The sequence below is a fragment of the Trichoderma reesei genome, assembly GCF_000167675.1.
Source record: "Trichoderma reesei QM6a unplaced genomic scaffold TRIREscaffold_10, whole genome shotgun sequence".
Taxonomy (NCBI): Eukaryota; Fungi; Ascomycota; class Sordariomycetes; order Hypocreales; family Hypocreaceae; genus Trichoderma; species Trichoderma reesei.
The window spans coordinates 552,701-572,056 of NW_006711157.1; the positions used below are offsets into that span (position 1 = coordinate 552,701).

General features: G+C 56.3%; 4 protein-coding genes across 4 annotated transcripts; 2 read left to right on the forward strand and 2 right to left on the reverse strand.

Moving 5' to 3' along the window:
* Window positions 1–6,237: 6,237 nt before the first annotated feature.
* Window positions 6,238–9,294, reverse strand: TRIREDRAFT_62603 (uncharacterized protein; the record flags this gene model as incomplete). The annotated part of the gene is made up of 2 exons (XM_006965751.1): window positions 6,238–8,883; window positions 9,004–9,294. Coding segments are annotated over 2 exons (2,937 nt in total), but the record flags the coding sequence as incomplete, so codon positions are not given.
* Window positions 9,295–10,015: 721 nt separating this feature from the next.
* TRIREDRAFT_62168 (uncharacterized protein) lies at window positions 10,016–11,311 on the forward strand (the record flags this gene model as incomplete). Its single annotated transcript, XM_006965597.1, has 1 exon — window positions 10,016–11,311. One exon carries the CDS (start codon window positions 10,016–10,018, stop codon window positions 11,309–11,311), a length of 1,296 nt encoding a protein of 431 aa, XP_006965659.1.
* A 207-nt stretch (window positions 11,312–11,518) lies between these two features.
* Window positions 11,519–15,810, reverse strand: TRIREDRAFT_122064 (myosin). Its single transcript, XM_006965752.1, has 4 exons — window positions 15,724–15,810; window positions 12,515–15,621; window positions 12,255–12,436; window positions 11,519–12,197 (listed from the first exon to the last, which is right to left on the reverse strand). The coding sequence occupies exons 1-4, from the start codon at window positions 15,724–15,726 to the stop codon at window positions 11,872–11,874; spliced, it is 3,618 nt and encodes a 1,205-aa protein (XP_006965814.1). The 5' UTR covers window positions 15,727–15,810; the 3' UTR covers window positions 11,519–11,871.
* A 2,357-nt stretch (window positions 15,811–18,167) lies between these two features.
* Window positions 18,168–19,023, forward strand: TRIREDRAFT_122065 (uncharacterized protein). Its single transcript, XM_006965598.1, has 3 exons — window positions 18,168–18,309; window positions 18,470–18,525; window positions 18,662–19,023. The coding sequence occupies exons 1-3, from the start codon at window positions 18,174–18,176 to the stop codon at window positions 18,827–18,829; spliced, it is 360 nt and encodes a 119-aa protein (XP_006965660.1). The 5' UTR covers window positions 18,168–18,173; the 3' UTR covers window positions 18,830–19,023.
* Window positions 19,024–19,356: the final 333 nt, after the last annotated feature.

Below are 19,356 nucleotides of genomic sequence, written 5' to 3' on the forward strand. Positions count from 1 at the left end.
GAGTCTCAGTGAGCCAGCACGACGGCGACCAGGCGGGGGTTTATGGGCCGCCTCCCGCCGCGCGCAGATGCCAGCAGCGGATTCGCGCGGCCGCGAGCTGAGCTGGACAGCGAATGAGTCGGACGCTGCAGGATGCAGGCGACTTTTGGGCACTGGACGTTTTGGAGTGGCGCGGAGCTGGTGCGGCTTGCAGGCGATTAGTCTCGCAGACTCGACGACGACTGGCGGAGGGGGGGCAAAGGGGCAGAGAGGCTTGTATATTACCCACTACTCGAGCGTCCCAAGGCAGAAGCGACGTGTGCTTAGGTATGGTGATGTGATGCGATGCGATGCGATGCGATGCGGACGGGGTGATGGCGGGAAGGGGGGAGGACACGGGTTCAGGTGGACGAGCGGTAGCAATACCACTGAAGCAGCAGCGGCAAGCAGCCAAAAGTCAGGCAGGGCTACCTGATGGGTAACAGCCCGGCGACTTGAGGATCGCTCCCTTTATTTCCTTGGCCCGTTCCGCTTCCGCTCTGCCGTTTGTCTCCTTGCGCGCGCACTCGTACTCTGGCTGTACTGTACGTCTGATAGGCACGGTAAGGTAGGGGAAGCTGTAAGGCAAGGCAATGCCGCAGCAGGTGAGTGAGTGTGATGTATGTAGTGGCGAGGCGCGTAAAAAAAAAAAAAGAGACCACTCAACCCCGCCAAAGAAAAAATTCAAGGGGATTTAAAAAAAGCCGGTCGAAAAAAAAAGTGTAAGGTAGGTAGGTATGTATTCGGGAGAGGGAAAAAAGAGGCGCAACGGGAACGCGGGGTCTCATCCAGGAGATACTATAGATGCGGCCAACGACTGGCACTGACTGGCAGGGAAGAAGGACGCCGGACAGATGAGCGAGGAAAATGCCTGTCTGCTCAAGCAGAAAGCAGCGGCCCAAAACGCGGCCTGAGCTCCGCGCAAAGCAGTCGAGTGCGATTTATGTCGCGAGAGGCGCCACCAGGGTGCCAAGGCCTGCCCGAGTTTGCTGGGCACTTGTCAAGCTGGAACAGGGCCGAGGTTAGAGGCAACAGAGCTTCGGTCTGGGACACGATGCCACAGGTAGGGAGGTAGTACTACCTACTATAGGTACATAGTATACCCACGGTGGACAAGGGGTGGCATCCAGCCGTGGTTGTGTATGAGTACTGTACCTACCTACCTACTCGCAGTTGTACTCGTCCATACCTCCATACCCGGACCTCAGGCGCTCCCACGCCCAAGGATGCAGCCCGTGGTGGCCAGGGGGTCACCAGGTCGACGACGCTGTGGTTGTACCTGGACTCGAACCCAAGGAGCACAAACAGCACACGCGCACAGAGGCTAATACCAGCGACGACAAATGGCCCCCCGGAAGCATTTAACCAGACCCCTGCAACATGGCCGTCACAGAGCATCCCGACCAGAGCGCTCAAGTCGACAAAGCGGGTTTGCTCGGGATCTAGCTCGAGGATCCCAGGTGGCGGGCACGGAGGACCAAGCCTGTTTGAGAGCAAGGTCAAGGCTTAGGCCATCCAGGCCGCAGCCCACCACACCATCAGGCGAGCCAAGTTGAACGTCGTCAGAAGGCGGGAGGCATTATGGCACAGGGCGGGAAGGCCTGTACTTACAACACCTCTGGGATGCATGTGTGTACGAGTAAGGTCGGCAAGGTATGTACATACCTTACAAACAGACATGGCGTGGACTGCATGTGCCGTGCTGTGTGTCCCAGCACAGGCAAAGCAGACGAGAGGCCATCCCAGGGCGGAGCCGGCCAGGGCACAGACACGGAGCCTTCGAGAGGCGGCATCGCAAATACGCTCGCTTATTGCTACGGAGTCTCTGATGCGCAGGGCCACATTGAATCTAGTACCCAGGTAGGGCTAAGGCCCAGAGGGCAGCAGAGGAGGCTAAGGTAGAGGCTAGAGAGCGATGAGGCTTTTAGCATGCCACGAACCAGTGTCACGAAAGAGGAAGTTGGTTATGTGCCTATAGCAGATAGAGGGTTAGGGATGGCCATGAGGGCTTTTGGCCGGGGCGTCATGACAGGTGGATAAGGTAGGCAGACAAGAGATACAGACAGACAGGCAGGCAGACAAGAGACACAGACAGACAGAGAGACAGAGAGACAGAGAGACAGAGAGACAGAGAGACAGGCACAGGTATTGTTGTGCTGTGTGTGAGAGAATGCCGACAGGCATAGACAAAGGTGGATTAATAGGTGGGTTGATAGCTGCAGCAGCGGGAAGGAAAAGGAAACCTGAAATGGAAGAATGGGGGAATACCTCTAGCAAGAGGGCATGGAGACAGGGACAAGGGGGATACGGGAGGTGTGCAATAGGTATGTACGTACGAGTAATACAGCACATCTTAGTAGGTATCAAGGACCGGAGAGAAAAGAGACAACAAGAACAACCTGAGTCCTAAACGTGGCACTACCTACCAGTAGGTTTTTGGAGTAGTGGTAATACATAAAGTACCTACCTACATACGAATTGCCCGCTTTGTATTACGCCACAAGCACGGAGCAAAAGCAGCGAAATGAAGGGATCGCAAAAAGAAAAGAATAAGTGTCACAGCACAGAAAGAGAGTCGGGCGGAAAAGGGCCCTGCAGATCAGGAGCCCGGCGGCTGGAGCTGCATCTGATCACACCGAAGACAAGGGAAAAGAAAAAATAAAGAAAATTTTGTCGATGGATCGGATGGCAGCAGCGCTTGGACGCAAGCGAGAATCTGGGGGAAGGAGGGGAGGGCTAGCGAGGGCTAACGAGCAGCCGGTACCTACCAGGTACAAGGGGCCACGACCAGTGGGTAAAAGAGCACATGGAGCCCTGAGGAGCATGGAGGCCATTGGGTCCAGTGCATGCAGATGGGGCCTTGGGGGTCTTTGGAGGCACTTGGGGGCACGCGGGAGGGGGCCATGGCGGAGTGCCGGCCACTGAGAGCCACCGACGCACAGGCCAAGCGCAACTGTTCCGTACGTGTACCGGCCGCGTAGTGCCTGTACAGTACCTTCGGTATCTCTGTAGCCGTGGGATGCCCGCTGCCACAACTGACAGGCGGCAAGCACTACTGTACATGAAAGGTAGTAGGTATGGATAGATTCGAGGCAATTGCTCTTTTGGCGTCTCGGGACCAGCTCCTTCCCGTTGCTGCAATTTCCCCTCCCCATCTGCCACACTGAAACAAACGTCACTGAGAGAGAGAGGCGGCAAAAGCACCGGCTTCTTCACCCTCACATCGCCTGGCCCGTGACTCGATCACGATCACAGCGGAAGGGCAGAGCGGAATCCACAGGGTTTGCCATTCTTCCAGAGTGCTCCAGGCCTCCAGTTGGAGCGCCTCCAACCCACCGCGGAACCGCTTCCTTCGCCGATAGTCGCTGCGGAGACTACTAACGCTTTCGTCCCGGCCTTGTTCGCGATTCTGCAATATGGAGCACGGAGTGTGAAATGCCGACATTGCTACAGTACAAGGACTGCTTGTACAGGCCGTTGCAAAAAGTACAAGGACCATACCACCCAGCCTCTCTCTCTGGCAGCCTCGCCCTTCAACTTGTTACTTGTCCTGCGACTAGTAGTACGAATCCTCAGACCGGCATCCCACAAGAAGAAACAAAAAAAAAAAAAAAAAAAAAAAAAAAAAAAACACGCTGCAGCATCGTCCACTTCTGGCAGCGGGCCGCCCTGGGTTCCCAAACCACATGAGACAAGAAGCCTGCTGACCAAGGGGCCCACGGCCAGGAAACAGGATGCTGTGGGAAGGAGAGGAAAGAGGGAACAGAAGAAAAAAAAAAAAAAAAAAAAAAAAAAAAAACCAAAGTAACTCAATCGCACCAAGGCCGGGGGCGGCTGAAGGAGGCCAAGCACATCACACAGCGTGCTACTGCGCGTGAAGCGCCTGCTCTCTGCTTGGATGCCATGCCCATGCATTGTCTCACAACCAATGCCCGGCTGATCTGGCAATTGTCCTTATCAACGCCCACGCCGTGACTAAATGCCGCTGGCAATGGCTCTGGTCCAAACAGGATGCTCGGCTGAAACCCTGTACAGACACACTTGCACGGCTATGAAACCGCCTACCGGCCGACTACTCCGTGCTTCATTATTTGTCCTGTGGCCATTCCGCCCGACGTCGAGCCAAGTCAGCACAAGCCAGGGCTACAAGTACAGGATTGGCCAAACTGCAACGTGAAAGGACAGGGTTGCTAGGACGGGAACTCTCACCTGAGGTGGCCATACTTGGTACCTTGTCCCTCTTACGTTCCAAGAGCGCTCTCGCCTCTCGCTCAAACTACATCCGCCGCAGCATCATCATGTCGGTTCCAATTCTGCACAATATCGGCTCCCTCAGCTCTTCCACCCTTGGGATATGCAGCCTTGGAGCATTCAGGCTGCGCATCAGCTTCGGTCGGGCTCGTCTTCTCCACAAGTCGAGTCTCAGCGAGTAACGTTGCCAAAGGTCTGCTCCGTTTCTCCATATCAACTCTTCACCTATGATATACCTGACAGTTGTCGTCATATTGGGCTTCAATCCTCGAGCAACTCGAGGGCTGTTATTACTAGACTCCCGGTGGACTTGAATGGCAAACGACCCTTCCACGAGCTACTGGCGCCACTGCATGGGTGCCGTCTCAGCTTCAAGCCTCCTGAGCACCTCCAACTGCAAGGTGTGTCGTTCAAACCACCGTGCATATCGGACGATGCTGCGGCTACCCCAGTGTCTTGGGTACTGATGACGCCAAGGCATCGTCAACGCGCCTCTCTTCTGCCGTCGATGGTACGTCCGAGACTTGACCGGCGGCCCGGCTCGCCCCTAAAGGCGCTGTCAGTGCAAACATTCGCGCCACTGTCCTTCCCCCTTGGCCTTGGTCCAATCCGTCTCGGCGGCAACCCACCCCCCAACGGCTTCGCATCGAGCCAATCCCTGGCCAGACCGAGCGCCCTGCAAAGCTCCCACCGCATCTTCAAGTGCTGCCATTGAATCTCAACGATGCCCTCCACGTGTGTGTGCTGTTACTGACGCGGTAGAGATAGCCAGAAGGGGTATCACGACGCCTACCATCAACGCCGCAGACGCTCGTCTTTGCAGCATAAGAAGCGCGCCGCATCACCACCAATGAGTCTCGTCACGTTGATGCTCACCCGTGCTCAGTTGACACACAAGGCATCAAAGACAGCCGGGGGTTACAAGTCAAAGGCAACAGCTAATACTAGTAGTGCATGTATTGACTCGGTTTGCCGCAGAGGCTGTTGGATTCGCCTAGCGTCTCCCTGTTAATACCTCCTATGACCCTGGTTGCAGCCGCCTTGCATGGAAGAGGGAAGGGCCATTCATTGTTTGCTAGGAAGATGGTGCGAGCTGCGGTATTACCACCACCAGCCTCCTTGGAAGTCAACCTCCCACAACGAGACAAAGGCCATGATAACAGCATGCCACCACATGCCGCTCTTGCAAGCGCCCATCCCTGTCACAGCCCACTTCCCAAAACGCTTCTCTGCATGAAAGGGGCGGCAATTCCTCTTTCATCATATGCCTCTGCCATCCAACCGCTTCTGCATGCACGTGGCAACCCGAGCCACTCTCGCATCTGCTCCAACCTGAATGTACTACCATTGGGATAGTAGTAGAGAGAGGGGAAAGGCAGAGAACCCGCCCGTAATAATGCGTGGATTATGGAGGATCACCGAGGTAGGCATGTATGTATGTGCCAGCAGTACTATGTATGTACTAGGGAGTTAGAAAATTGCGCTCGCCCTTCATGCAGCTCACATAATTGACCTATACTAGCGAGCACAGGAGGATCGCTGTGTTGACGCAGGCCAATAATCACGCACTGTCGTCTGCAGACGCATGTATGTACAGACGGAGTATTAACGACTCGAATTCAAGCCCAACTGGATCGGCGTGCTCCGTCTCTATGGTGAGAGTCCACGCTGGCCATCAACTTGCTTTCTATGCCACAGAAAGAAGCGCTGCTTGCTGCTGCTGTGCAACTGAATGTGACAGATGCGGCCCGACCTAATTCGACGCTGACCTTTGAATCACCATACACCGATCCCGTGCTGGCATCCAGAAGGGAAATCGAAAAGAAAAGAAAAAAAGGGAAATCGTATACTCCTACTATGCAAAGTTTTTCTTGCCAGGCCTGCAAATAGAGTGAGATATATATATATACAGTGTAGATGCTCTTCATCTTTCTTCGTCTCGCCTCCCATCTACCTCTCCTACTCGCCTTATTGAAGCCGGGTCCAGGCGTCGCTCCGGAACGCGCCCTTGTCATCCTTGCGGAATCCCAGGTCGTCCCTCTTGTCGTCAATGAGGCGCCCCCATTCGAGCAGGAGGCGGAAGAGATAAATCTCCATGTCCTTGCCCCGGAGCGCCTGAGCAGCCCACTTCTGTCCCTGCTGGACGATCCACTCGGCGTCGGCGGTCCTGCCCTGCAGCGCCGTGTCCCTGCCGTTGACCTTGGGCCGGTCGACGGTGCCGGAGAAGTAGGCGAAGGTCGTGTGCAGCGCCTGGAAGCGCGGGTCGACGGGGACAAAGTGCAGCCACGGCATGAGCCGCTCGGTGTACCACGTGCGGAAGATGGTGGACACGAGCGGGACGCTGTTGGAGCGCAGGGTGCGGAGGAGCTGCTGCTGCGGCGGGCCGTCGTCGTCGTCCATGAGGAGCACGTAGCGGTACTCGAGCGGCTCGACGGCCTCGTCGCGGAGCCCGTACGCCTTCTGGACGAGGCTGCAGCCATCATCGCCGGCGCACGGCGTCGAGTTGGTCACGCCCACGCTAAAGGGCACCACGGCGTTGGCCTCGGCGGCCGACACCCTCTCGTAGCCAAACGTGTCGTGGTCGCCGGGCGTGGGGAGCACCATGACGACGTCGTCGCGCGCGTACGGCGCGCTGGCGAGGTGCAGCAGGCGATACTTGTGGCTCCCGCGCAGGGCCTGACTATTGGGCGCCGCGTGTTCCCCCACGACCCCTCTCCAGACCAGACTATCGTATCTTCGTGTAAACTGCCACTTGATGTCGGGCTGCTCCAGCCTCGTCCTGGGCAGCGGTATCACAATGTCGCCGAATTCGTCCGTCTTGGACGCCCCGAACAGGGGGGCCAGGTGCCGGAGCGGCGCCCGCGGCGGATCCGTGAGCGAGAAGCCGTGCAGCAGCCGCAGGTCTGGCTGGGCGCAGGTGTCGAGCGACTGCTGCCACTTTGCCAGGAGTTGGCCGTACGTGTGGTCCTTGGCGCACGACCAACAGAACTCCATGAAATTCCAGTGAGGCCTCGTCCGACTCCGCGACAGGGGGGAGCAGGCGTCGACCATCATCCGACGCAAATCACTAGCCGATATTCCTGGCGTTGAGACACCAGGAGGAGGAGGAGGAATAGGGGCAGCGGCAGCAGCAGCAGCAGCAGCAGCGGGAGCAGGCGATGGGGTGCTGGGCTCGACGATCGTTTCCTTCTCGTGCTCCGCTGGCGCAATCGTGCTGCCGTTCCCGTTCTTGTTGTTGCCGCTGCCCGCCTCTTTTTCTATCGAGCGCCGAGTCAATAAGTCAGCCACGGAGCTGAGCTGGGCAGCCCTGCTCTTGGTGTTGGCCTCCTCCCACGACGGTAACACGCGGGGCGCCGGGAGGAGGTTGATGGGCAGGACCATGTCGGGGAGGTGCTGCGAGAACTTGGCAATCATGCTAATCAGCTCGTCCAGGTCCTCGTTGTCGTCCGCGCGTCCCGTGTCCTTGCGGGAGACCTTGCCATCCCTGACGGCGATGGTGGCCACGTCGGGCATCGCCGCCATCTCATCCGCCCTCTTGCGCAGCACAGAGGGAGCGACGTTCCAATAAGGGGCCAGGTCACGGTCGATCTGCTGGAATTCGTCAATCATTACCGAGTCATCCGCGGCGTACTTGTACCATGCGTCGAAGTTGGGGGGCGGCAGCCTCCCGTTGTGTCGCTCCTGGTAGACGGTGACAGCCGTCGAGAGCGTCGCACTGACGCTGACTAGTGCCTTCCAGCGGTCGTGCTCGACATGGGCCGTGTAGACGAGGTTGTTGGCAGGATGGATGCCGTTGCGGAAGGTTTCGGGCTTCTTTACGAAGATGAAGATGGTTGTGGCCAAGAGGAGAGACAGGAGGAGGAACACAAACAGGATCCGTCGGATGAACAGGACGGAGCGGAGGTCATGGAGGTAGAGAAAGACGATGGCGCCGGCCACGATCATCCACAGGGGCCCTAGCGCAGCAAGTCGCGACAAGTGTAGCCAGTCACCATAGTGGAAGATCTTGTCGCAAGCGCTCCAAATGCCTACGAGAAATGTCAGGGTGCTGACGGGCGTGATGGTCGACGTCTCGCATATCCAAAACATTGACGAGATGAGCAGAGAGGCAAAGGCAAAGCTGTCCACCAGGGCGTCAAACCCGTAAAGGGAGCCGACGGAGACCCTCACTCCACGGCTGCCTCTGAAGACCGTGTTGACCACCCATACAAGTCCCACCGAAGCGGACGATAACAGCAGCACCGTGCTAAGAACGCGTAGTCGCAGCTTGATGGTCCTCGCCCAGGCCAGCAGCCGCCACAGCAAGATGATGATGGCAGCGTCAAGCACAAGGCCAAACAGCTGCAGAGTGACAGTCTTGAAGCGGCTGTCAATGAGGTGGAAGCAGAAGTACGTCGACCTCCGAATGTTGGAGAGGGATAGGTACGTCCCCAGGGAGAAGACAAAGGCGCTGACGACGGTGTTGAACATGACGACGCGGGGGCCGCTGAACCAGTCGTAGATGTCGTCGAAGATGCTGCGCCAGGGGTCATCGTCGTCTTCAGAGACGGGGAAGCCCCATCTGCGGCGGGTTTGGAAGATTTCGTATGCAATGAGGAATATGCACAGAAAGGACTGTCAATGGAGAGCGTCTGTCAGCTTTGATTCTCGTCATCTCACGCCTTTTCGCGTCGTCACCATCAATATCCCCTTCATGCTCATCTTCATCTTCTTGCTTCGGTGACGTCACCTTACCTCGAGCCCAGGAGTAGCACACTGCTGCTGCTTATTTACCAGATGAAAGACTTCCAGCCGAAGGACAATAATCAACACCAGGGCCGGGATCGACCATCTCCGGGGCCGCTTGGGAAGATGGGCGTTGGAGCCCTTGAGCAGCGCATCATCCGAGGCAACGCCCAGCATCGGCTCTTCAGCGGAAACGAAGCGGCCGTCCGCCCCGGGGATGAACTTCGCCGCGGCACTGATGCCATAGCAGATGAGGCCCGACAAGAGCAATACTAATAACGATGATAGCCGAGGGCGTTCTGGGGGTGGCGGCGGAAGAGGCTGATGTTAGCTGAAGTGGTGAGTTGTTGGACGCGGGATTGCAACATGCCGGTCAATGAGTGGCGCTCCAACGAATGAGAGATGTAGACAAATGACAAGACACTGCTGTAAGGCTCGTCAGCGACACTTGACCCTTCATTGATTCAAAACAGCGAAGTCAAGAAAGACGTAAGAGTAAGTATCATACCAAAGAGCAGATACATGCATAGCCGGGACTCGAGCCATGGCTCACAAGTTCAAGGCGACGGCCTTTAGGCACTTGCTTGGGCCCTGTGTCTGTGCAAAAGCACCTCTTTAGCCTCGAGCAGTCTGGCAGACAGAAGCTCTCATTCTGCTCCGATCAATCGAAGTCGGAACTGGGAGACTGAGTAGCAAACCAACGATGCCAGCTAAGGTACCGTCTTGCGTTCAATGATGTCGTGTTGCTTCTTCTTTCTATTGGCGTTCCCACTCTCTCATCGCCTCAAATCTCACCTTTTTGGGGGCTTGTTTCAGGGGGGGCCACACCTGCCATGCTGGCGCGGCGCTTACATAAGGTACTATGGAACCACTTCCGCACGTTCTCCGCCAAAAATGATCGTATCAATACGAGGCTGTAATAAGGTATTAGTATCTTGCTCTGGAGTAGTCAGCACACAAACCTCCAAGCCATGCTCCAGCCTCGCCCATCTCGAGCATCACCACCAGCCTCGTCCCCGCAATGGCAGGCCTCAGCGATGCGCCCTTCATCGAGGCCCTCGCCGTGCCCGCCGTCTGCGCCCTGATCGTCTTCCTCAGCTACTTCACCCAGTACATCTTCCACTCCGACCCGGACCTGCTCCCCGGCCCGCCCTCGCGCACCGAAACCGTCGTCTTCAACGTCCTCCTCCTCTGCCTCTGGATCAGCTACTTCCGCGCCGTCACCGTCGACCCGGGCCGCTACGTCTTCGACGACCAGGTCCTCGACGCCTCCGACAGCAGCCGCTGGTGCAAGAAGTGCCAGGCGCCGAAACCCCCTCGCGCGCATCACTGCCGGCACTGCAGGCGCTGCATCCCCAAGATGGACCACCACTGCCCCTGGACGCACAACTGCGTCTCCATGACCACCTTCCCGCACTTTTTGCGCTTCCTCGTCTACGCCAACCTCTCGCTCTGGACGCTCGGCTACCTCCTGTGGCAGCGCTTCCTCGCCCTCTGGGAAACGCGCCTCATGCCCTCCCACCTCGGCCCTTCGCTCTTCGCCCTCGTCGGCCTCTCCGCCACGGCCCTCACCTGGTCCGTCACCAGCCTCCTCCTCGGCCTGATGCTCTTCGGCACGCTCAAGGGCTGGGTGCTCAACCGCACGTCCATCGAGGAGCTCGAGCACGACCGCCACGAGGCAAACTTCCGCAGCGGCGGCGGCGCCGCGCGCGACTGGTGGGATCTCACGGGGCCCGACGGCGAGAGGCTGCAGTTTGAGCACGTCGAGTTCCCCTACGACGTGGGCTTCTTTGCCAACATGGCGCAGGCCATGGGCACGTCCAATGTGCTCCTGTGGTTCTTCCCGCTGGCGGGGAACCCGCGCGTGAGCAAGACCCGCACCGGGCCGGGGTGGACCTGGGAGGAGAACGGCTTCAATCGCAAGGAGGGCATGTGGCCGCCCATCAACCCGGAGAAGCTACGTCTCGCGAAACGCGAAATGGGCGTTTCGCGGCGCAACTACGAGATGGAGCTCGAGGACTACGGGCTGAGCACGGAGGAGCAGGTAGAGGCGTTCAGGAGGCGCCAGGAACAAGACTTTCGGCGGAGAAACAGGAATTTGATGGCCGAGCTGGAAGAGGTGGATGCGTATGAGCAGGTGAACCGCGGCAGTGATGATGAGGGCTCGCTGTTTGGCTGGACTCATGCGGATGGCGATAGTCTGGCGGATTATGGAGTGGATGAGGATGCGGAGGAGGAGGAGGAAGAGGATGAAGACGTTCCCCTTGCGGAACTGCTTCGGCGGAGGAACGGGACTGGCGTCTATGTTGATGAATGAGATGAGCTACTACCTAGCTATAGAATAGCCATGGTGAGGCAGAGGCGGACGAACAAGCATATGGGTTAAACGGCGTACTTGATATAGATGGCATTGTAGGTGCTATACCTAAGTATATAAAGAAACTTTATTCTTCTTCTAAAGGAGCAATTCTCAAAGATGTATAGATATATCAGAAGCATTTCCCAGGCCCCGTGGCTCAATCACGAGGTCCGATGCCCTTCTCCATCCCCTCCCTTTTCTTCATACCTGGTGAAAACCAACCACACGCTTTCCGAGATCTATAGGTACTTCAAGAAAAATAAGGACCGTGCCGAAAAGGAAAAAAGAAAAGAAAAAACAAGAATCGCACATAACGGTTGCCCATTTTGTCGTTCACATTCAGTGTACTATACAATGAATTCTGTCACAAGACTTCCATCAAAACAAGATGAGGTGCTCCTTCGCAGTCATTGAGGCACAAAGTCGAGGAGAGAAAGCAAAAGAGGACGGGCACAACGAGGACGCAAAGACAAGGACTGTATAATGCCTCGTAAACAGCATCGACATTCGTGGGTAGTTTACCAATCGTCAGTCTCGTCGTCCCTCTTTTGGTTCATGGCGTTCTTGCGCGCCAGCAGAGCATCTGCCAAGCTGCCTCCCAGACTGGGCGTCGGCGTGCTACTACGGCTATCGCCACCCGTGCCGTTGAGGCTCATGCCAGAGTCCCTCTGCGCCAGGTCGGCGGGCTTGCGTCCACCTGCTACGGGGCGCTTCGTCGGTGGTACAGGCTTCGCCTTGGCCGACGGCGGTGCGGGAGGTGCTCTGGGAGCGGGCGCCGCCTGCTCTTCAACATATGCTGCTGGTACCCAAGCCTGTCCCTGAGCATTCTTGGCTAGCCACCAGCCTGAGAAATCGTTAGTTGAAGTTCGGCAGTACCGGTCTGGGAATGAATTTTACGTACCATTGTTCTCCTTTTGGATGATTTCGAGCATATCTCCCGCTTTAATGGTCAGTTCGTTCTCCTTCTGGCCGGCGAAATCATATAACACCTTGGCCATGATCTTGGGCTTAGCAGCAGGAGGGGCAGGAGGGGCGGGCGGAGGAGGCGGCGCTCGAGCGCTGCCTGACTGGTTTCTGGCGTGGCTGTTGACCGGCTTATGGGCATTTCCGACAACGGGGATCTGATGCGTCGACGAGCTCAATGTGCTTGTGCTTGCCGACGGGCCCGCGTTCGATGAGGCCGATGATGATGCCGATACTATGCCACCAAGAGCGGCGGGCGGCGGAGGAACGCTCCTGGTACCGGTGCCCGTTGATCTCGGCTGAGTGTTGCGGGTGGCGGTGATTCTGGACGGCCTGCCTCCCGGACCACCGGGCTTGATGAGCTTGCCTCTGGTGATGGGCCGCGGCGGCACGGGCTTGGCCTTGGGCATCGGCTTTGATACCGAATTTGGAGGCTCTCCTGGCTGCGTGTGGATCGCGCCGCTCTTGTAGTAGTCAGCCCGCTGCTGAGAGTCCTTGAGAACCTTGACCTGCTGCATCTTGCCCGGCTTCTTTGCGTATTCAATCGTCTCGCCGATCTTGAGGTTGAAGCCTCCCGGCATGGCACGCTGCATCTGGGTAAACATTTCCGTCTTGAACACGCAGTTCATAAGAGGGTCTGCTTCCTGCGGAGATCCGATGCCCAGTGAGAACCAGTCATCCTGCGCTGTGGAGGTACCAATGAATTTGATGGAGCCCAGAGGAATTGCCTTTTCCACCTGGATCTGTGGCTGGCCGTTGATGAGCAGCTGGGCGATGATGTAGAATTTGGAGTTGGTCACGACAATGATGCGAGGGCTCGGCTTGCTGGAACGACCAAACTTGGCTTCGAGGATCTCGCCACGGCACGAGAAGATGGCACGCTCGTTTGAGCCAAGATTGACTGCCTGCCGCAGAGGAGCCCCCGGTCCGTTCGCGGCGTTGATGCCGAGATAGTCTCCCAGGAACCTTCGCGAGCCGAGAAGACTCATACGTCGCCTCTCTTTTCGCCCCTGAAGAACCTTGTGCCCCTGGTCACGGAGCTGCAAGTACTCTGCGCCGGTGCGCTTCTTTCGCCAGAAACGCTGGATTCTCGTAGCAGACTCGGCTCGGTATGCGAGGTAAGCGCGCCACATGCGCTGAATACGCGTGGCCATGTTGTGCCAGTATCTGTCTCTCATGTGCTCCAGGGCAAAGAGCGTCTCGGGCGACTTGATGAAGGCCTTTGTCACACCCATCTGCCACTCTTCCTTGGGAATGCTCGTGTCCTTGAGAATCTGCTTGACGGCATCCTCGTATGAGCCTTGCCACGTGTATTCACCGGCGTATGAAGTGGCGGGCGACAGCAAGAAGAAGCGATCGACAAACTTATCAAAGGCTTGTCGATAAGCAAATCCAGCTCTTCGGATACGAACGTTTTCCTGCAGACCGAGGTACTTGATTTGATGCAGGACGTTGGGCGAGTTGTACTCGGTTGGCGACTTGTTCTCGTTGGGCTTGATTGTTCGAATGTACGACGGCTGACACTTCATGAGCGTATCAACCAGGAGGTTTGCAGATGTGCGGATACGGTCTCCAGCAGAAGGCGGCTGCTTGCGGTTGTCCTGGTCGACCTCGTTGGGGAACAGCGTGTGGATGAATGGGTTTCCGCTGCTCTGGAAGAGGTTCAACAATCCCTTGAGCAGTTGGTCCTTGTTCTTATCCGTGATACCGTCGACGGTGTAGGTGACATCACCGGCGTAGTGCTTGATGATGAAGCTGCCCTGTCGGGGAATCAGGTGGGCGTGTGACATGCCGTTGATGCTCTGCATAAAGGTTCGGTCACAGGCGGCGGGATCTGCGTGGGCCGTCTTGGTCGCGTCCTTCATGGCGGAGAAGATGCCGGGCGGGCGGATCTGCTCAATCAGGTCGCACACCACCTTGTTGTCAAAGTACTTGATGGGCGTCCACTGGATCTTTTCCCGCGCGTATTCCTCCTGCTCGGCCTTGAGGGTGAGCTGGATAAAGATCTGCTGCAGCTTCTCGTTGACGTAGTTGATGCACAGCTGTTCAAAGCTGTTGTTCTCGAAAATCTCGAATCCGTAGATATCTAGAATGCCGATGGTGTTTGACGTGGCCTGCCTTGACTTGAGAGAGATGTTGATGCGCTCGACAATCCAATCGAACAAGTTGCTGTAAATGGCCTTGGCCAGCGCGTCCCGGGTCGCCATTGCCTGGGCGGGATTGGCCGGCGACTCAATGACCTCTCCGTTTCGAGGCGTGAGGATACGGATGGTGATGCCCTTGATCACCTCTTCGGGGGTACACTGCAGCAGGTATGCCACAAAGTCCACCACCGACTTGTCAACCACCTCGGCATATCCGCTCTGGTCCTCCTGGAATCGAATGTTGCCGATCCACAAAATGGCGGCCAGCATGCGGAAGATCTCGTCCTGCTCCGCCTGGCTCAGCCCGATGATCTTCATGGCGTTGAGCGTGTCCTGGAACTCGGCGACATCGTCGATGCCGTCCACGTCGAAACACTTGGAGCGGCTGGTGTAGAGGTAGGTCTCGGGCTTCTGGATGCCAAACATCTCGCGGTACTGGCTCGGGGCCGCTTTTGTAAACTGGTAGAAGATGTGGAAGTTGCGCTCGTTTGTAATCTGGCCGACGACTCGCGTCTTCTCGAGGAGGTAGTTTGTAATGTCGGCTCCGACGGGCTCGCCGGTGGAGTTGAAGTAGAGCTGAAGGTACTTTCCGAACCGTGACGAGTTGTTGTTGCGCAGCGTCTTTGCGTTTCCGAACGACTCGAGCAGCGGGTTAGTTGCCAGCACCATTTCCTTGATCTTCTTGATGTCGCCCGACTGCTCACCAGACACGCTCGCTATGTACTGCATGATGCGCTTGGCGGCCTCGGTCTTGCCGGCTCCCGACTCGCCCGAGATGATGACGCACTGGTTGTCGTTGTACGCCTTCATGTTGTAGTATGCAGACTCGGCAATGGCAAAGACGTGCGGCGGCATTTCCAGACGGTTCTTGCCCTTGTAGCTGTCGAGAACCTGGTCGGTGTAGATGCCCAGGTCCCGGAAGGGATTGACCGAGACCAGCACATGGCCGATGTATGTGTAGATCTCGGCGCCCTCGAAGCGCTTCTTGAGGTTTTCGTTGATGGCCTCGTTGGAGACCTTGCTGAGCAGGGTCAAGTCTGACACACCGATCTCCTTTTTCTTAGTCACCTCGTACGTCGCCTTCTTGGGCTTTTCGCTGCTGCCGCCGCCCGCCGCCTGGGCATTCCGGGCGGCTTTGTCCTTGGGACGCCTTGAGATACCCTAGAGATCGGACACGAGCGCCTGTTAGAATGATGCCGCAGCGTCTGGTGGTGGAGGGGCTGCGATGGAGGGGGGAGGAGAAGCGGGAGTTTGAGTGCGTACCATGGTGGATGATGGAGAGACGGCACAGCAAAGGGGGAGGGGGGTTTTGAACGAGAGGGAGAAGGAAGAAAGAAGAGAGAAAAAAAAAAGAAAAAAAGGAAAAAGAGAGAGAAGAAGGGCAGCGACGCGGATTACTCGAGCATCAGACGCCTTGTTCTGTGCCGGGAGGTGACGAGATGAGAATCGTCGGTGTTGAGCGAGGGGAGCGAATGCGTTGCGTGGGTTGGCCCAGAAGTGCGACGACCATGAATGTGGCTTGTCGAGATTCGCGGCCGAATGATGCGGTGCCTGACGAGTGACGTTTGGCGCCGCTGGCCGACCTTTTTCCGTGGCTGGTGGATTCTAGCGCGCTGATGAGTTTTTGATTCCGGATGGCACAGCCACACAAACCGCTGGCAACAAGACTGTATTACTGTCGGGTACAAAGTCCCTCAGGGATGGATTGGATGGGCTTTAGGTACCAAATTCCAGTTTTGTTTGCTGCTGTCCTGGCAAAAACCCCACGACGCTGCAAATCTCGGTACTCGCGTGTGTAATTTATGTGCAGCAAGAGAAAACGGCCCCGGTTCCCTGATTGCTGCTTATTCTGGCTACCTACTACTGATTGATACGACGAGCCCATGCAGCGTCGCTCCGGCGCCTCCGTAGCCTCGCATCATCGCGCAGATTACCTGGTGGAATACGCACTTCCTTCAGGCTACCATTTAGATGATAAAAGATGCTCACCTTCTCCTCGCAGAAAAAAAAAACGGATGCCTGCGGGTGTCGAGATTGCGCATTGCTCCGGTTCTCTCCCGGTCTCTGCCCTTCCGAGCTCCGGACCCGTGGATCGTCATGATGGCACTAATACCGGGCCTCAGAGCCCGTCACAGGCCAAGGAGAGAGTCAAGAGGTGCAGAGAAAGCAGAAACCATGGACAGTCAGGCATCGGCCGCGTTTGCTGGCGCCAGATGCCTTCGTCAACGCTCCGCTGGCGGTGGAGCCGCTCCCTATCCAGCGCGTCCACTGCTCTGCTGCCAAGTGCACCGCGCCATTTGATTTGCCCTCGCCACCCGGATCTTGCATGTGTGTCCTGACGATCGCCTCCTGGCCGGTGACGATACGCGGGACCGAGGTGAACAGAGGGGGGGTTGTCCATGGGCCCGAATTCTGTGCAAGCGCAGTTGTTGACTCAATTGTGAACCCGAGTCGACATGCGACCTTTGACTGACCATTGTGCTTGCCAGAGACTGTGTGATGTTGGAGATGCGCGTCCATTGAGGCTCTGTTTCTACCAGGTATGCCGCATGAGTGCACATCTTGATGCGATGATACTCGGTCAAACATGCTTAAAAAACCTCCCCGTCTCCAATCGTCCACATCCACAGCCAAGCCATGTCCTCTTCCGCCCTCCCTCCACGCAAGCCACTCGCGTGGCCGCTCGCAATTGGCGCCAGCCTCTCTTTGAGAGACACCCACTGCTGTCGTCCTTCGCCTAACAGAATGGCGTCTCGTAACTGAAACCAAACATCGGCGCAACAGAGATGGGACCCCTTAATTGGGAACAGCACGCATAAACTCATGCCGCCTCATGTACTGACGTCTCATGTCCTCTTCAATGCCTCCTTTCTAGTGTAATGCTCCGCAAACAGACTCAACTCATAGAAGTGCAGTTCATCCTGATCAATCAATGGCATTATCCCAGACAATTTCCCAGTGTCTGAAGTCGTCTCGCGCCACCACCATCCCCTTGCGCCCCCCCAAGCCCATGACCTCCAAACCACGTCCGTCTGGCATCTCAGTGTGACCCCATCACCAGCACCTCCGTTAATTCAACCGCATCCCTGCTCCCCGCCCCCCTTCGACCTCACAGCGCAGCAGCAGCAGCACCAAAATCAAAACCAAAAAACCACCTGAAGAATGAACAGCACAAAGTTGCGGGGTAGAGAAAATAGCGCTCCCGCATGCCCAATTATCCACACATGGCCAGGTCACCTTACAGTGTTACCGTCCCAATCTAGTGCCCAAAACGTACGAGTCGTTGCGGTGTGGGCTCTCTATGCCTTCATCTGAGAGGGATTCGGTGTTTTAAAAGCCAGCGTTGCATCCCCCTCCTTTTTTTTATATTCCCGCTTTCCGATCCATCACAGCAACCGACGTGCTTCTGTTCTTCATCCTCTTATAACAAGCTTCTTCTTCTTCTTCGCAATCTTCCATCTGACAACGTTCATCTGCTATCTTACCACTCCATCTTCTTAGCCTCAGCTGCCCAATAACCCCACCCCCACACGATACCCAGACTCGAGGGAGAACACTTTTGGCAAAGCACCTGACGTCATCTCCCAGAGCTTCGTTGGGCTCGGATCCAATTCAGTCTCGCCACAACTCTGGCAACCTGCACCTCTTCATCCCCCGAACAAAAGAAAAGAGCAACGAAACCCATCACACCTCGACGACACACAAAGATCAAAATGGCGGAAACCACAGAAACTCAAGTTCCCCCCGTCGACGAGACGACCATTGCCTCCGTCAAGGCCAACTCTGCCCGCAAGAACTCGCTGTCCAACTACCTCAAGCACCGCCCCGAACGCTCCGAGCTGGTAGAGAGTACGTCTCACGATGCCCCGAATTGGTCTTTTTTTTATATCATTTCGTTCCATGAGCTGCGGGCAAATGAATTGTCGCAGGCCGTGTGGGCGGGGCGTGGATTTACATGCTTTTGCGTCTTGGTAGGATTCATGTTTTGCTGACCGTGTTATTTTTGCAGAGAACATCCTCCCCGATTCCACAGCCGCACCCGGCCTCATCGCCCAGCAGAAAGAGGTAAGCATCCCAGTCAACCACTTCGAGAGACGATAATCCGCAACACTTCCATTTTTCTGCAATACCCAAGGAGGAACATGCAAGATACGACAAAGTAGTGAAAGAAAAGTGCTAACGGCGCCTAATCTCGAAAAAGCTCCAAAAACACATGCTCGAAGACAAGCTCAACGACAAAATCTCCCACCGCCCCTCCCCCGACGCCCTCCTCAAGGAAGGCGTCCTGCACGAAGACCCGCGCTCCCCCGAGGAAAAGTACGAGGAGGCCATTGAGGAGGAGTATGCCAAGCGGGAGGGCGGTGCTTGAACCAAGTTCACCCCTTCTTCAATAGGAGCTGTCCGTTAAGAGACAATTGCAGTGACTGGACAATGTTAAGGGAGATGGGACTGCCATTTTTTGAGCAGCTGGACAGGATGATGTGTTTGAAAGCGAAAGAGATGGAGACGATGATGATTTAACTTGCGAGCCTGGAATTTATTGATCAAGGAGCCTCGATAAGGACTTTTTAAACAGAAACGGGTTGCCTCGCGAGGTTCGGACCTCGATTCCGCTGTTCTGACCTCAGGCTCAACGCTAAACCCCAATAAAAAGAAAAAGGAAACAAAACACAAACGAAAAGAACTTTCTCTACTCTTAAAGAATCAAGAAGCAAATGAATAAAAGGGAGGTATTCAAGAATGCTGCCTACCAGGTGTAACTACCTAGGTAGACATACCTACTTTTCTGTCCATGCATCTGTAACTTGTGCTGTAATATAACTTGTGCTGTAATACAAGCAACGCAACGGCCCAGGGTAGGTCGCAAGTGGGCAGTCGTCAATGCTGCCAAAAATA

Bases quoted from the DNA above. Each gene is read 5' to 3' on its own strand.
- TRIREDRAFT_122065 (XM_006965598.1), top strand. From the start codon at position 18,174: ATGGCGGAAACCACAGAAACTCAAGTTCCCCCCGTCGACGAGACGACC. The intron at 18,310-18,469 runs GTACGTCTCACG...TTATTTTTGCAG, and splicing joins ACGCTCCGAGCTGGTAGAGA to AGAACATCCTCCCCGATTCC. The intron at 18,526-18,661 runs GTAAGCATCCCA...ATCTCGAAAAAG, and splicing joins TCATCGCCCAGCAGAAAGAG to CTCCAAAAACACATGCTCGA.
- TRIREDRAFT_122064 (XM_006965752.1), bottom strand. The intron at 12,437-12,514 runs GTCGGCAAGCAC...GCCGGTCAACAG, and splicing joins GCCTCATCGAACGCGGGCCC to CCACGCCAGAAACCAGTCAG. The intron at 12,198-12,254 runs GTACGTAAAATT...ACGATTTCTCAG, and splicing joins CATCCAAAAGGAGAACAATG to GCTGGTGGCTAGCCAAGAAT.